The following is a 17,195-nucleotide window of genomic DNA, read 5'->3' as shown; positions in this document are numbered from 1 at the left end:
TGTACGTAGTGACCCCTACTTTGTTTAAAAAATTGCTGCTAATTCAAAGCCGCTGCTAATTGTAAAAAAAAACATAACGCTTCATAGTTTTGAGTTTCATTCTTGCGCAGTGGCCATATTAATCTTCTCTGTATCGTCCAAGTTTTAGTAAATTAGCTGTAGAAGTATACATATAGTTTACTGTGGGTCGCTAATGGCAAAGAACCCTGCTCTTTTCACTTTTTTTAAAACTTTTTTGACTCTTTTTGGAACGATGATAAAGAACCAGTAGCTGTACTGTGAACAGTATTATGAATTCATTTGGCGCCCGGGTCGAGGTCGTGGTTTTATGATCAGATTTTATAAGCCTGAATCGATCCGCATTGAGACCAAAAACTCATAGTCACAACATTTATGATCAGATTTTATAAGACCAAGGACCAAGGAAAATAGTAAAATAGAAATTTATACTGTCCAAAAACTTTATTGAAGTCCAGTGAAAGGGCTGGTTGTATTTTCAAATGTCTTTTCAAAACTAAAATTCTTTCACCGCCGTCGGCGGTATTTTTGTTTGTTAAAACTCTAGATGCAGCAATAGTTCATTTCATTTCAATTGAGTACTTTAAAAGATACCATCAGTTAACTTTACATATGTGCAATTTCAGTCAACAAATTTTACAATTTTTCAAACTTTTACAAGAGAGGGAATGTCGTGTAGTGCTATTTCAATTCATCATCTGTAAAATATTCCAACCGTCAATCATGTGTAATGCTATCAGTGCTAAATAAATACCTGCAGGTACTGGCCAACGGCGTGTCTGTCACCTTTGGTGTGACCTCTAGCTCTCACTCTTGTGCTATACTTTGGAAGGTTAAGTTAGTTATATTTTGAATTGGATTCCGGAATTTACTATTGTCGAACCGATTTTTCACTAAAAATTCACAGTCGCAATGTATGTCTACGTCTTCTGTTACTCTATGTCTTACTTGGAGTGCTGTTTGTTGATGGCGTTGCGGACGTATTCGCTCTTGAACTGGTACCCGTATCCACCACTGTAGTACCCACTGTTACTCCCACACGCAGAGGGAGGGGCAGAGAGGGAGTTGACGGACCCCCTCTTGACTGAGGAGGAGGACGAGTAGGCACCAGCCCCACTGCCTACACTATACACACTGCCACTAGTCCCACTTCCTCTCCTACTCACGTCCGCTGAAACAAAACATTGTTATCATTTTTGCTCCGACTTTCGAAGAAAGTGGCCAAATGTTTGAGTTCATGTAATTTTTTTATTCAGACCTTTTTAAGGGTCTGAATGAACATTTAATTTTTCAGTCAGATCTTTGTAATTAACAGGGACTGATAAAACATTCTATATCATCTCTTGGAACCAGAGGCTGACGGTACTTCAAGCCGAAAAAACTTCAGAGCAAATTTTTAACTTTAAAGCAACTCGAAACAGAAATTTTCAACTGTTAAGTGTTCACTTTCAAAATTTAGGCAAGTTAAGTCCATAATAAGCGTTATTCAGGACAATGTACTCTTAGGAGTGCCATTCGCCAATTAAATTAGCAGGTTTTTGAAATGCATAAGCTATAGTTTGAAAAACGCATTCAAGAATATTTTAATTTTTCCAAAACATCAATAAGATGCTTAAGCTTTATTAAAAAGCCAAAAAAAATAGAAAAGAAATATCATGAAATTGAAAAAATTTCAAAAAAACTTCAATTTAATCATGTTACATGACTTTTTGAGAAAACGTTCTGCTTGAAACCCCGTCGGCTTGACGTCCGGCACCCCATCTGATATCATCTGAAAGACATCGAGGCCCTCTAAGAACAAATTAAAAAAACTCAACTCTCATTATTTTTATGTCGTTTAGGCGTGTTTCAAAGTTGTTAGTTTTTGCCAATTTGAGATAAAATTAAGGGGCGCAAAATTTTCTGTTTTTACAATTGCGGAGCAAATGCGGCGAACGAACTGATTGCGCTAAACACAAAGTTCAAAATAATCTAAGACACGTTAATTGATCCAAATAGTGAGGGGATTTGAAGCTTATTTTTTGACCGTTTTAGGTAACTTAGTGGTTATTTATCTGGATGAATTTTAGAAACGAGAAAAACATTAGCTGAGACAATTGTAGTTGTTTCAGCCATTAAGAAGGTTCAAAGCTTATTTTCAGTTGCTCTCCCTAAAAAACGCTAGAAAGACACTGAGAAAAAAAAAGAAAGAAGAAAAAAGAAATCATTTTCATACAAAAGTTTATTGGAACATATGTTTAGTTGGAACCTACTGTACTGCTTAATTTTGGCACGGCGACAATTTGTCACAAATAAAAAAAGCAACAATTGATGGCAAGCCAATTTAAAAAATTCTATGCCTAAAATTTCCGCAAAACATTCCATATCGAGTCCCACACTTGCTGAGGCATGGTTGTTGTGCATTTCTAGCTAAATGCGCTATTAATTACGGTTTCCCGCCAGAATTCAAAGCGAGAAAAAACCAAGGTCGTAACTAATGAATTTTCTGGTGAACGATGCACCGTGTGTGATAAAAGATCAAAAACTGAGAGATCGAAACAAAATTCGCAAAATGCTCAGGCGCTGTTTTGAAGTTGACTGTTTAATGTTCTCATCTACGTATTTTAAGGCATTGAATTCAGCTTTTAAATACCGAAATTTATCTAGTTCGATATTCTTTGTTGACTGATAATTTCCGATAATTACGGTTAATTTACGTATGAAGTGAAATATTGTCAATCAACCAGCTACCCGAAACCGATCCACCTCAGAAACGAAACGAGGCAGAAATATGGTCCGCCAACCCGGACCATATTTCTACCTCGTTTCGATTCTGAGGTAGATCGGTAGATCACCAGCACCGCCAGTACAGACGCAATAGTATGTTCCCTTTGTACCGCATACTGTGTCACCTAATATCAACGGTTACTATACAAGAGATGCAAACTTAGGGCGAGAGGCCGCTACAACTCCAATCATCACGCTTGTTGAGTGTTGTAATGCTGGAAACGTTTTTTCTAATTTGACAACTGTTAGCCCAACGTGTAACGCAACCGTCCTGTCCGTAGTTTATCTTGACGGTTCGGGCGAGGGGGTAGTACCCACGTGGACTATCGGGCTCAATCACCCATGGTCCCTTGTGGGGCGCCAAAATGTGGCCTCTCTAATCTCCAAACGAAAATAAATGAATCCAAATCTGCAAATTAAGAAATATTTCTCGGTAAATAACTCAGACAATAGATAGTTTTCGGAATTTTTTTTATCGATCATAACATAACGAGCTAATTGCTCGATTAAATTTAAAAATTGCTCTGGGACGAGTTGTTGCTTTGACAAACACAGCAAGTTGCCGCTTCACTCTAGGTTTTTATTCTTTTTTCATCCAGATGCAATGAGTTTGGTAAAATTTTTAACCCAAATTAATCTATAACGATCAATTTTACTCGATTGTTACAGAGACTGAGGTTAGAAAGCAAATTTTACCCAGTTGTTACAGAAACTGACAAAAGAAAGCGTTTTGTCTACAACTACTAGAGCATCGCGGTTGAAATTTTGACATATGATAGTACAAACTGTTCATTAGAACATAGCCGGATATGAAACTTGTAAAAAAGTTGTTTTTTTTATGGCCTCATTTGGCGATTTAATCAGAGGGCGTTAGAGAGCTGGTCTCTGGAGAGCGCCAAAACAACTCCTAAAACAGCAGAAGCAATTTCATTATTGCAACTTAGTTTCATTGGCTGGAAAGCATTTTTCAGTTACTGATTATTACTAAACTGAAAATAATTAGTTTGAGAACTAGGCCCTCATCTCATGTAGATTTTTGTTTTAAGTAAAATTGAACCAAATGTTTTCTCAAGTTTTTTAACAGTAGTTGACTTAAAATTCAGCAATTTATTTAGTAAAACGTACGTCAAAAATTTTGAGCAGTTTTATTTTTTATCCGAGCAATTTTTTGTTTTTTCTTTCTAAAAAAGGTAAAAACTAAACCAAGGCCTAGCTTAGATCCTAATTTTCTTACAAATACTTTCCATTTGAACAATTCAAACTGCCTCCGCCGTTTTTGGAAGTTTTTGGCTCTAAGAAAACTTCTCTTATGCAGTATGGTTAAATAGCTATATGAAACATTGAAATTTTTTTTCTAAGATTTTTTACTCAGGTTTTTTCTAATGAACAGTTTCATCCATCACACAACAAGTTTTCAAACCTGAATCTTTTGTAGTTGTAGAGAAAACATCAGAAACAAAAGTTTTCGTTCAGTTCATTGCTTAAAAACAAAAAAATGCAACTTTCATGTCCATGACTGCATCTCATCGTAAAAATGGCTTCATTTGCAATTTGTATATCATTTTGAACATTGTTAAATTTCAGATATTTACCATTTTCAAAACTGGCCAAAAATTGTTCATGAAAAAATGACCGAGATAACCTCGTATTACCTGCATAACCTAAAAACTGTTATCAAACATTTCCACGCAAAGAGTTTTTAGGAAAAATTGCTTATCAAATCATTTCCGTTTAGGAAAACAGAATGGAAAGCGCTTTTTTCCTGAATACTTTCGATTCCACATTATAAAAAACATCAAATTACAAAATCGAAATATCCGACAAGCTGCGTTTTGATGAGATAGCTGTATCATTTTTGAAAGTGTCAAAAATGTTTGGACTACAATTGCAATTTATGGAAACTGTGATGTAGGCAAACTTTTAAGTTAATTCAAAAGATTGGCTGCTTAAAATACATTAAGACGATGAAAGGTTTTGGTTGTTTATTTTGATCGCAAAATTTTTATTATGCTCAGGCAAACATTTCTAGAAAAATGTTTGATGCGCATATATTTTTGTAACTTTTGTCTAAGCACACTTGCATGATTTTGCATGGTATCATAAATTTTTAATTGTCAAAAACGAACCCACTGGAAGATGTATAGCCACGGTGGAAGATGTCTATCCATGAGCAAACGGTTACGTTTTTGTTTCTGCTTAACCTGCAAGGCAGTTTTACAATCTAAAAAATCCTGTGAAATTTTTGGGGAATTTTTGTGGGTTTTCTGCTTCCAAAAGTCTTTGCCATTGAGTTATTAGTCAAAAACGAAATTGCAAAGCGAAACTCACCTGTTTTTTTTTTCATTTTGAGGAAAGAATGGAGACGTAACAATTGATTTTGTGAAAAAGTGCTAACCACAAAAATCCAATAGTGGAAAAAAGCAAATCTAATTTTTTTCATTCGATAATTTTTTCGATCATTTGAAACATGTGGAAGAACTTTGTAATCGGGTGTGTTTAGTTTTTTTTCTTTTTCTTTTTTTTGTCTACACAAAACCAGGTACCACAAAACATCATGTGAAGGGTTTGAGTGATGATATATCATACTAAAGAACTTTTGGCCATGATCCGAACTATTTTTAAGAATTTGGAAAAACTTTTCTTATTGTCGAGAAAAACCAGTTTGACATTTTTGATTTTTGGTCTAATATCAAGCTAATCAGGAGAGCGTGCATGCTTACAATAATTTGCTTATGCCTAATTAAAGGATTTTCGAATTTTATAGGATTTCTTTTGTTCTTTTTTTAGTCATTTTTCTAGAAAACTGTTGTTCAATTTGCCTGTATCACTATAACTGACAAAAACGCCTAATGATTGGTTCCATTTTTTCGGTCAGCTCCTTTCATCACACCAGGCCGAAGTAAACTTAACTAATTTGGAAAAAAAACTTTTCTTTTGTATTTTGTTTAAGACTATGGCCGGAATATTCTGTTCTACTTGCACAGTAACCGGCTATCATTGCTTTTTCTTATGGAATCGTGTAAATGCAGACTCAATAAATTTTCTGTTGAATCTCATAATTTAAGAAGATGCTTTCTTTGGCGAGCGATTTTAAAAATTTTGAAATAACCAAAGTTTGATCACTCAGTTTGATCTTTTCGGTTTTTTATAATGAGGCTTAGACGTTGCAGTGCAATGACTTTTTATGGCTGTATAATGCCCTAAAAACTTTTCATTTTGAAAGGAAAGATCGAAGTTATTTCAACCTGATAATCGCGACGATGCATTACCAGAAAAAAGTCAATTGTCACCGGAAAAAAAAACATATCATAACTAAAACTGATCGATCAATTAACTATAAACTGGATTGACAGAGATGAATTAGTTTTTTAAAAGGTGCTACAAGAGTATTACATGAACTCGAAATATGTAAAAGTTGTCCTTGAATAGACTATATTCTTCCGTGGGTTTCCGTAGGTTAAAAATTTGAAAGAATTATGCTTGAAACTTACATTTGGCCGTAAAAAACTCTCCTCGAGTGACTGTTGCATAATGAATCATTCAAATGGGGGATTTTTCCAGGTCAACGTCTTTTTGCTTAAATTTATGAGCAAAACCATCAAAAAGTTTAAATACTGGGTCTATATTTTGGCCCTGAGTTCGCCTTGGATGGCGATCAATGCGGATAAATATTAGCAATTTGGTCCCTTTATTGGTCCCCATTTTCCCATGGAAAGGGATGAAGGAGTCCTGTTGTCTGAAGTTGGGCTCAAAATGGCCTCAATTGCGTGTTCTTTTGGTTTAAAAACTGAAGAACAATCGCACTAAAATTATTTAAAAAATCTGTCCCTTTATGGAATAGTATGAACAAAAAATTTCGACCCGGGAACATAGTGATTTCAATACTTCCGAAATCTCCAATCCTACAAAATTAGTTGCGTCCACAGAAAAATTTGTAGTAATATTGTAGAATTTTTTCATAGCGGGTAGCATGTTTTTTATTAACTTTACAAAATGAAAAAAAAGTTAATGTGGTTCGTTTTTGAGGCTTTGCGTCGAGGCACCGCATACTGCAAGTCTGAATCGGATTCACCTGAGTGTCGCTTGTACTTTCTATATTGGGTGGTAGATGGCGCTGACAGTTGTTCCTGATTGGACGAGACGGAGCACACCTGGTCATGAGACGATGCCACACTGATACTTGATTGGTCAGCTGATGAGTCACGTGCCCCTGCACTACCACTCCCCCCAAACATCCCTCCAATTCCCCCACCGCCACCGATCCGAATCAACAAACTGCTGTAGTAAGGTTTATTTTCGGTTTTTGTTTCGCTCATCTCTTTCGCGCCGAAAAGACTCTTCGGAAAATTGAGAGAAGTGTAAGACGCGGAGAAAGACATGGTGAATTGATTTAACAGACAAGTTCGCCCCGTAAACTATATCTTAGAAAGAAAATTCAATGGGGTAATTGCGTAACAATAAAACTAAATGAGGCAAAGTGTCTTAAAATAACTGATTGGTTTTGATAATAAACACAGAAGTCACCTTCAAAATCGAAAACTAAGTTCCGTTTTTGAAAAAGGCAGTCAGTAAGTGATAAGCCCCAATTAAATAACTGCCTCCATGAAAAATCTATCTAAACGTTTTTTCAAGCCAGACGATACTTCAGAAGGTAACAGGGTGTGGGTACTCTTAAAGGTATCAGATCAGCAGCTGAAAATTGGTGAAAGTGTTTTTCAAATGGTCTTTTTTGTTTTTGTAGGCGTGTCCGTTTATTGACACTCGTAAAAAGTTGAAAATTGAAAAACACGAGAGAATTTTGCTAACGTGAAAAACTCCCTTGAGGCATTTTAAGAAACAAATTTATGTTATTGTGGAGAATTTGAACTATTCTTTGCCATTTTTCCCTTCTGGTGCAAAGAAAAAGAGATGGTTTAGGATTTTTATAGCCATTGAAACACCTTAATAACCTCTGGGATCAATAATAATTATTTATTACCTCAAAGTTTATTACGAAATGGGATAACGTTCAAAATAAATTTGCAAAAAAAAACAAACGCATTCGACAGAGCTACCAGAACGTATACAGATTACGGTCGTAAATAGTTTTATGTAGTATTTATTTGGAGTTTTTTCATCCCCTCAGGTTGTGTGCGTAAAACGAACAAGCAATTTTAATTTAGACTCTGTAATCAACTTAATGGATGAAATGGCGGATTTTGAATTGATTAATGAGTTTTTCCGGTAAGTAGTTGGGAAATGATTTTAAAATAGCGTTTTTGAAATGAAAATGAACTTTTGACTGAACACTTGCTGATGGCGATAGCTAACACGCAGCTGAAAAAAAACTTGACGGCTTAGTTTTTTTTACTGAAATACAATAGGAAACGAACTGAGTCATGACTTAAAATTTACTGTTTGAATAGGTTTGAAATGGCGAATTAATGCGGCGTTCGTAGGGCTTTTTTGCGTGTTTTTTTTTGTGTTTGACACGAATCCAATGAGGCGAACAGCATGTAATCGAATTAGCGCTCGGGATAATATGGTAATTATTAATGGTATCATTAAACTAATGTTTTTTTGGTAATTTGAATTTTCTTTTCAAAATTGAGAGAAGGGTAATCTGAACAAAAATAATTGGGTTGCTGAACAAAATTAATTGGGTTACTGTTTAGATGACGGTGGTTTCGAACCCCCGACTATTCGACTGATACCCATAAATAAAAAAAATTAAAGGTGGAGAACTGCGTACATCATGAGAGGTCCAGTAAGACAATGGTAGCTTGATAAATATTTCGGTATGTGTTAATTTTTGAGGGCTAGGCTTTTTTGTTTTGTTGTTATGGCCTTGTAAAAAATGTGGAGGAACTTTGTATTCGGTGTGTTTTAGTTTGTTTTTTGTTTTTTTTTTCAAGCAAAACCAGGCACAAAAAATAGTCATCGGAAGGGTTCGAATAATATATCATTTTAAAGCCATTTAAGTCGTGATTCGAACGACATCAAAAAATTTCGAAAAATTGATCTCAGTTATGTAAAACCAGTTTGAAATTTTTGATTTTTGGTTCAATTTCAAGCTAACAAAGTCAGGATAAGCAGGCTTATAAAAGCTAATTTATGCCTTATTTAAGCTGTGAAAACTTAATTTAACTCGAATAAAGTTAAAATTTTGCGCCAGTTTGCAAATCAAAAAATTCGAAGTTTCAAAAACTTTCTGCGAAAAATTTTTAAAAACAAATATTTTCAACTTTTTTTTTCGTTTTTCTAGTCATTCTTATACAATAACTGTCTTCTAATTATCCTATTTTACTATGAAGGTTGAATATGCCGAAGTTTTATGTTTCTTTTGGAGTTTTTGTCTCACCACGAAAAAAAACAACACTAATTTGAAAAAAACTTTCTATTCATTATTTTTTATGACTATGGTCGGAACATTCTGTGCTACTTGCACAATAACCGGCCATCCCTGTTATTTATTTAACATGCGATTATCTTGTAAATATCAATAAAAGAGCATCAGCAGTTCTCAATAGGCAACAACACAGCTTGCACATTGGTTCTAAACCCTAATTGATTCGATTAATATAGAAATTGTGACAAACTATGGCATAAAATTTTCCGCTACATCAAAAACTATGGCATAAAATTTTCCGCTACATCAAAGAAGGCTTGTAATTTTCAGAAACATTGCCTCGATGTTCAAAAACTATGGTCCGAAAATTTCGTTTTTCTAACCATAGTTTTTTGACCCAACTCAATTTTGATGATGACTAGTTTTGTCACCCTTTATTTGATTAAAACTAAAATGAAAATGAGAAAAAATGAAAAAATAAATAGAAAAAAAGAATTTTTTGAAAAAGAAAGTGGAATTTTTTCTTCTTTTTTAAAAACAGATTTTTTTTTGTAAATCATTGATCTGGAATCGGGTTACTTTCCCAGCAAACGGTTATCCTTGGTCACAATATAAATAAAGGGAAGTCTAGCTATCTTTAGAATCTTTTTTAAATTTTCCCTCAATTTTTTGTCTTGAACTGCTATGTTTGCGTATCTCAATACCGTTTGGGTCATTTTAAGGATTTGAAAATTCGAACAGAAAACAACCTTGCATTAATAAAGGTTTTGCTGAGCAATTTGCACAAAATTTTTGACCACATGGTCAATCATTTTTTCTGATTTTGTATCAACGTTCTCTCTTTTTTTTGTGGGGAGCGAGCCTGATCTTACCTTGGGAAAAATACGGCCACGCAACCGCTCAAAAAAAGCGCGCACAAACTGCGTTTTGTTTTGCATCTCTTTAGTCTACTATATGTCCGTTAAGCTTCAAATTAGAATCATTTGGTGTAATTTCAATTGTAAGCAAGCTCTTTTCTTGGAAAAGTTCTCAATCTTTTTGTTTGCAGGTCAAGCACTCGACTGAAAACATCTCAATATGATATATAAGAAAAATTTTATTCGTTCTTGCTAAATTTGCCTGAAAAAAAGACCCTGCTGAAGGAAAATGGATTAAAATCGATTATCAATAGAAATTGTATATATTTCTGATCTGTTGTTTTTTATATAGTAAAACTTCGATTATTTAGTTTTAATAATCGCTTATAATGCATTTTGTTTTGCAAAAGAATTTATATACAGTATATCTTCAATTATCTATAAAAAACGTATACTAATTATATACAGACTATATACATATTATATACAGACTAAAGACTGATTTTTTCAACAATCTCGCCAATCAGCTAGAATGAGTTTATTGGAATAAAACTATAATGTAGGCTTTTTTCGAAATTTTTGTAATGATGTCTGATCTGAAAAAAAAAATAAATTCCTTATTGTGTAAATAAGTTGCAGCAAAAAATAAATTGCTGTATGTTAATTTTTGTATCTTTTCTTGATGTGTTTCTTGCAAAATTGCGCTGAACAGGTTGATCTTTTAAATGGCATTTGAAGAAGTTTTGCACAAAATTACTTCTCTTACAGCGGAAAACCTAGATTGCAAAATGTTTTAGTGATGATTTAAAGCTTGTAATTTGCGGAACCGAATTCTCCTCAAGTGAGTTCAGCTCACTATAAAACTGAGTAAAAACTACTTCCTTGATTGCAATTTTTTGATCAATTTGTCAAAAATAATCATTAATTTAATTTTTGAATGGTCATAAATGAAATTTTTACGACCTCTATAGTTTTTAGGCAATATAATCAATTTGATGCAGATTTAAAACAGATTATATACAAATTTTTTACAGTTTATCTACATATTATCTATAGATTTTCTACAGATTACCTACAGGTTTTTTTAATAAAGGTTATATACTGACTATATGCAGGTTATCTACAAAGTATATACTCAGGTTTTACACAATAGAAAAATCGATTATTTTGGTACTAAAATCCATTTGTTTTTGGTGTAAGAAATTGGATTCGATCTGTACAGAATTGATTATCGTTTGCAAAATGGTTGTAAACAAAGTGATTGTATACTTATGTTACTCTGCAGATTTTTCAGTATATAATCGATTTGTATCCTTTTTTGTCACTGCGGGACCTGACAGCAAAGTTCTTGATTCAGCCGATACAGCATCTTGTAAGCACTTTTAAAAAAAGTCAGTTGTTTTCTCAAGTAAAACTTTTTTTTGGATGTTTGCATGACTTTTTGTATTTTTCGGATGTTTGACGTATTGAACGTTTCGTGTCTGTACAAAACAGTCCCATACAAAACAGTCCAATACAAAACAGTCCGAAAAAACATAGCAAAGTACAAAAAAACAGTCCCATACAAAACAGTCCCAAAAATAGTCCGAAAATAGTCCAAAAAAGAGTCCCATTGATCGAAGTGACAATTGTTCTAGAAGCTGATAAGTAAATTTATCTCATATTAAACACATTTTGATTCCAACTAATCCGGATAACAATAGGTAGTATAGTAGAGAAATTAGAACAACCTAGATAACAGCAGCGGCCACTCAATAAAAGCTATAATATTCGAAACATTAAAGTTAACGCAATTTAAAAAAAATGGACTCTTTTTTTAATCCAAGCAAAAAGAGACAGGTTGTTCAATCTGTTTCATTTGCAAATACTTGACAACACTCAATAGAAACGAAATTCACTATCTATCGATGGAAATCATACTTACAAACAAAAATTTAGAGTTACTGATTTTTGAAGGGTATGCTTATATTAAACACAGAACACTGGCAGACAACTCCCTTTCCTGGCGCTGCGGACAAAGTAGTTGCAATGGCCGTGTGCGTACAAAGGACGACTCCGTTGAGATCGTTAAAGATCACTGCCACTTCCCCGATCCAGCTGACATCGAAAAACGTAAGTTCAGAAAAACACTTAAAGATAGAGCAGCAGTATCCGATGTAACACCGCGACAGACTGTTTTCGCAGCCCAACGTGCTGTGAACCGAGAAACAGCTGTTCAATTACCTAGTTATTCTGCTAATCAGCAAGCTGTAAATAGAGTTCGACGCGAAAAACGACCAAAGATGGCAGAGCCAACATCACTGACTGGCTTTGAACTACCACTGGCTCAACAGAAAACCAACAATGGAGAGCAGTTCCTTTTTCATGATTCTGGTCCCCAAGATGAAAATCGGGTTATTGTGTTTGCCACATTACCTGGATTAGACTTACTATTGATAGACTGACTGACGCATATATTGATAGACTGACTTCTCAAGGACGACAGAAGCCCAGATTTGATATGGAGCAATGGAGTTGGCATCAAAGAGTAAAAAACGACCTTCCCCGCACCAACAACGCTGTGGAAGGTTAGAACAGCAATTTTGTGAAACCGGTCAATAGTAAGCATCCATCATTCCCAAATGCGGAAATACTGTTGGAAAAAATGTGCGCAGGACAAAAAGTAGCCAGACCCAAAAAAGCTAAATACCAAAAACTCGACAAAAACTTGATTACTTGATTAAGTCATATCAACCCAACGATATCATTGGGTTTTTGAAAGGATGTAGTTATAATATTAAAGTATAATCAGATTTTTCTTTTCTTTTTAATTTTCACCTTTATTCCATATTGCCAAGCAATAAAATTTTTCCAAGTTAATTAATTTCTTTGATTTTTCAAAATTGAGATAGAGTCGATTTGAAACCGGCAAAATAATGAATACACACAAGGTGTTGATTTTTCTTTTCCCTCCGCCCAACCCTCTAAGGTTGAACCCTTTGTTGTACCCTAGATATACCCGTTGTCATATTTACCCGAATTTCAACTTTTTTCAGAAAATTGGAAAATTATTTGTGCCGCTGGAGATTCGATCCTTTGATCTCTAGAGTTTAAGACTAACGCTTTAACCACTATACCATGAGTCCTTTGCTTTTCATCCGAACTATTATTCCAACTTTTGCTCTTTGATCTTTAACTGCCCCTGTTTGAGTTTTCAAAGCGTAGATCAATTCTGTCGGCGCCAAAAGATCAAGGTCAAGAAATTCAACTGGTTTTGGACTGTTTTGCATGGGACTGTTTTTTAGAACCTTTTTTTGATGTTTCGGACTCTTTTGTATGGGACTGTTTTGTATGGGACTGTTTTGTATATGCACCGAATGTTTGTGTACTACCCGATTCAGAGTAGAAATGTAATTTGAAAACGAAGAACAGTCAAATTGATTGTTTTACGACGTTTTGTATTGACATTTTACCAAGATGGTCCCAAAAATGTCTGAAATGTCTAAAGGTAATTGATTCTGCCGTAAATAAGTGAGCGTATTAGTGCAAAAGTCAGCGAAGTACTTGAAATGTAAGTCATAGCTGTCTTTGCGCTCTCATTAATGATTTTTTCTATTTCGTTATAATAATGCGGAACAAAAATTTGAACGGAAGCGCTATCAAAAAAATAGATGACCATGATACAGAGTCGAACGGTGAATTAGACACGGATAAGAATTGAAAGTAATGAATTTGGCTTCACAAGAGTGTAACAAAAAAAATGCTCGGAGATTTTGACTTTGAATTTTGACTTTATAACTAACAATTTTTGACAAAAGACAATCTGAAAAAAAAACTGATGCCCGGGGCTCAAAATTGGAAAGATACTTCACCTAAATTTTTTTGAAATTGTGGAGTTTTAAAAATTGCCAATTTGGTCAAACTGTGATAATTAAATCGCGCGAACTTTTCAATTTCCTGGTATCGCGCAGGGTCAACGGTGATTTAATCGGGCTAAGAAACCATCCCAAAAAAATTGAGGCTATCCATTTGATTCAAATATGGCCTCAATTGTCCAAAGTTGATCCATGATTCATTTATACATAAAAATTTACCTCAGAAGATTTTTCAAAAAAGTAATTAAAAATTTTTATTACTTCAAAAAAGGAAAAATATGTAACTTTTCATTTTCACTAAAACTTTCATTTAGAAATAATTCTAAACTGTTAGGGATCCGCACTGATATGAGCAATCTTTTTTCGCGTTCTTTGCTGGCAAATTTTTGCTGCTTCTTCTCTTATGAAAAAAATACGATCAACTCAAGTAACACCTAACCAAAAGTTTTCACCATTGTGATTTTTTTATTGACAAAAGTTTCTGTCAAAATTTTATTCATCGCTGAGAAACAAATACGCCTAAACGAATATTTTCCCTTATGGCTCCATTTTCTTACTGAGAATCCGATAGCTGCACAAAAAGCTCGTAAAATCTGCACCCGGTTAAAAATTGACCTAAATAATGACTAAGAGAAAGAAAATAGTTATGTATTATTTGGTAACTTTGAAATGAAAGAAATAATCGAAATTTTGCATATTTATTTAGGATTAAGGATAATTCAGCTGTACAGTATGAAAATGGAGGAAAACACTGATTAAAACAGCAGTTTCTTTCGTTTTCATTTGTGATGAAAAAGATTAGTTCAAAGGTATTTTTTGTGCATTTGTGGGCGCTTTACAAATCTATAGAATACGATCTGTTCCATCAAAAGTTGCAAAAAGAGGAAAATAGGAAATTGAGCAGTAATGAATCCGTCGCCCGCCATTAACCAGGCTGGTCAGTTGCAAAACACAGCTAATTATATCCCCAAAACAACGCTTAATTCTTGCCTAGACGCATGTTAAAGTGGAATTAACATAGCGCCATTTTAAAGGGGTTCTAAACTAAAAGGATAAACTTCGTAACACATTTTTCTACACTGAGAAAAGTGAATTTGAAAAAAAACTCGAAAGATAATTTGGTTTGAATAATAAAAGTAGAATATTCCAAATGTATTTAGTAGCTATCTTTACTTGACGACAATTCCTGTAACTTAATAAAAAATAGCTTATAAAATTTCAGTAATATAGCATAAGTAGGTTTTGTTTTTGGTGCCTCCTGAAATTAGAAATTGACACTGTTTTTTATGGGAGGAGAGACTTGAATTTGGACACGGCGGATGTGAATTAATGGTGAATTGTTGATTGAAAGTAAATCCTAAATTTGTAATATGGCCTTCACATGCGTGAAGACTTTGTTAGAAACTTGAGCGCTGAATAAGATTCAATTAGGGAGGGTACTTGACGGTCATTATTTCAGTTCATTTGGAATTTTACTCCGAAAATGGATCTTGAGAAGGTTTCCAGTACCCAATCTATTGGACGGAAACCGGAAAAACTCTTTCTTTTATTCAATGTTCCCAAAATTAGACAAGACTGCTCGTAACAGGGCGAAGCCCTGAATGTTCCGACTGCCTTTTAAGGTTTATGGAGCAGTAATAACATTAAAAAATTCATTGAAATAAAAAAATGAATTTTTTTTTCTAAAATTTGGAATTTTTTAATGAAAATCATCCCCTCACACGCCAAATAAAGTACAAGAGGATCTTGTAACAAAAATCAATTATGGCAACTAAGCTTCTTTCAACCAATTTGGAACGATTTCTAAGACGGATTAAAACTCCGCTTACGTGTTAATAGCGCGAAATATATCGCGCGTTAATTGTCCCAAATTGGCCAAAATTGCAATCTTTAAACCCCCGTAACTTTACGAAAAATGATCACAGGTGAAATATCTTTTCAAATTTGAGCTCAGGACAACAATACCTTTCGAATGATAAAAAAAAATTCCGTCAAAAATGGCTAGTTAAAAAGTCGAAATTTGTCTGAAGAAAAAAAAACCCACCCCGAGCACAAATATTCCGTTACTTTCGTATCGAAAGTCGGAACAATAAGGCTTCTTCGGTTTAAAGTAACATTTAAGTGAATTTGATTTAGATATGCAAGATGATTTGATATGCATTGAAGATTGGACAACAGATCTATGAACTGTTTCTGGAACGACCAAGGCCGAAAAATCATTAAATTTAAAATAAATTGCAGAGGATTTATCGAAGGCTATCCAGTCTGTCTAAGGATAGACAGTTTTTCCTATTTACTCTGCTCGAGGTAATTTGTTGAGCAAAGCTCTTTTTGCTACTTAAATCCGTTTCTTTAATCTTATGTTTTCACGTGGTGCTACTTGCAGCCGAAGTTGACCAGGCAGTGGTAGACCTGAAACTGGAGGTGGAGTGAGAGCTCGTCCTCACACTCTTTAACTGCTGTGACAGGAGATCGAAAGCGCAATCTGACGACCTTTTAGTGGACGCTTTTATGCTAAAAGTTCCTACGCTAAAATGACCTTCACAACCCATATAAAATGCTCACCTGTACCTTTTGCGGTTCCTTTTGGGGGTCCGGCGACTGAATGTCTTTGAGTCGGCACTCCCAGAGACTCTTTACGGCTAAAGCCACTCGACTGGACTCGGGAAAGAGTCAAATAGCGCGAAGGAATCACCTGGCCTGCTCGCTCTCGTTCTGGTTCGTAGCTCGGGTTTCGCGGCTCACGCGTATCATCAGTTGAGTAATTTCGCGGGAAATTCTGCTGGGCTAATTTGTCCGAAGAATAGGAAATCACTTCGCTCTCGGCCGAATCAATGCAAATGGAAACAGGACAATGGGTACTGTGTTTTTTCACTGATATGGGAGGGTTTAAACATGGATTCAATCTATCAGGATGCGAAATAGTTTTGTTGACTTTGGATTTATTGGAAAATAATCTGAAAGTTTGGCTAAATTTAGTTGGCAAGGATGGCTGATAAATTAATTTAAGTTTTGTTTCGCAATTTGCAGATGTTTTCCGTAATTTCAATGGCTGGTCTTTTTTGTCGACCGATAAAAAGTTTTGCACTTGGACCGGGTCGCTTTTGTTTTTGATTAAAACTCGTCTTTTTGTTCCAGAAATATATTGTTTTTCTTCGCGTATTTTACAACTCGAGTAGCCAAAGTTAACGTCTTTGGCGAATCGATGTTGTTTTGGCTTCTCGACAGCTTCAGTAAAGTTGCAGGTATTATCGTTGTTGATGGTATTGATATTGTTATCGGTTAAAAAACTGTTGAGCAATGTCACTTCGCAATAACTTTGTTTCCGTACTCTGTTAGAAGCTGGTAACGGTAATTGCGGTGTGTCAGCTT

The 17,195-nt window shown here is 34.7% G+C and overlaps 2 protein-coding genes and 1 non-coding gene across 3 annotated transcripts in view; 1 reads left to right on the top strand and 2 right to left on the bottom strand.

The window, feature by feature from the left end:
* Positions 1 to 7,549, bottom strand: part of LOC134851867 (uncharacterized) — a 55,244-nt gene extending 47,695 nt beyond the window's left edge. The window contains exons 1-2 of the mRNA XM_063868143.1: positions 6,857 to 7,549; positions 967 to 1,189 (exon numbers count right to left, since the gene is read on the bottom strand). Of these exons, the coding sequence (XP_063724213.1) occupies positions 967 to 1,189; positions 6,857 to 7,163 (530 nt within the window). The 5' untranslated portion in view covers positions 7,164 to 7,549. The remainder of the gene's footprint in view (positions 1 to 966; positions 1,190 to 6,856) is intronic.
* LOC134851744 (centrosomal protein of 290 kDa-like) overlaps positions 1 to 17,195 on the top strand; it is a 495,955-nt gene that overhangs the window by 76,628 nt on the left and 402,132 nt on the right. The gene's annotated exons all lie outside the window — the stretch shown is intronic.
* Positions 66 to 167, bottom strand: LOC134852211 (U6 spliceosomal RNA). The gene has a single exon (XR_010164291.1). It is a non-coding gene; the product is annotated as a U6 spliceosomal RNA (small nuclear RNA).

Source organism: Symsagittifera roscoffensis, chromosome 7, assembly GCF_963678635.1.
Source record: "Symsagittifera roscoffensis chromosome 7, txSymRosc1.1, whole genome shotgun sequence".
Classification (NCBI taxonomy): domain Eukaryota; kingdom Metazoa; phylum Xenacoelomorpha; order Acoela; family Convolutidae; genus Symsagittifera; species Symsagittifera roscoffensis.
The sequence above is the reverse complement of the archived record's forward strand: the minus strand, read 5'-3'. Positions and strand labels throughout refer to the sequence as shown.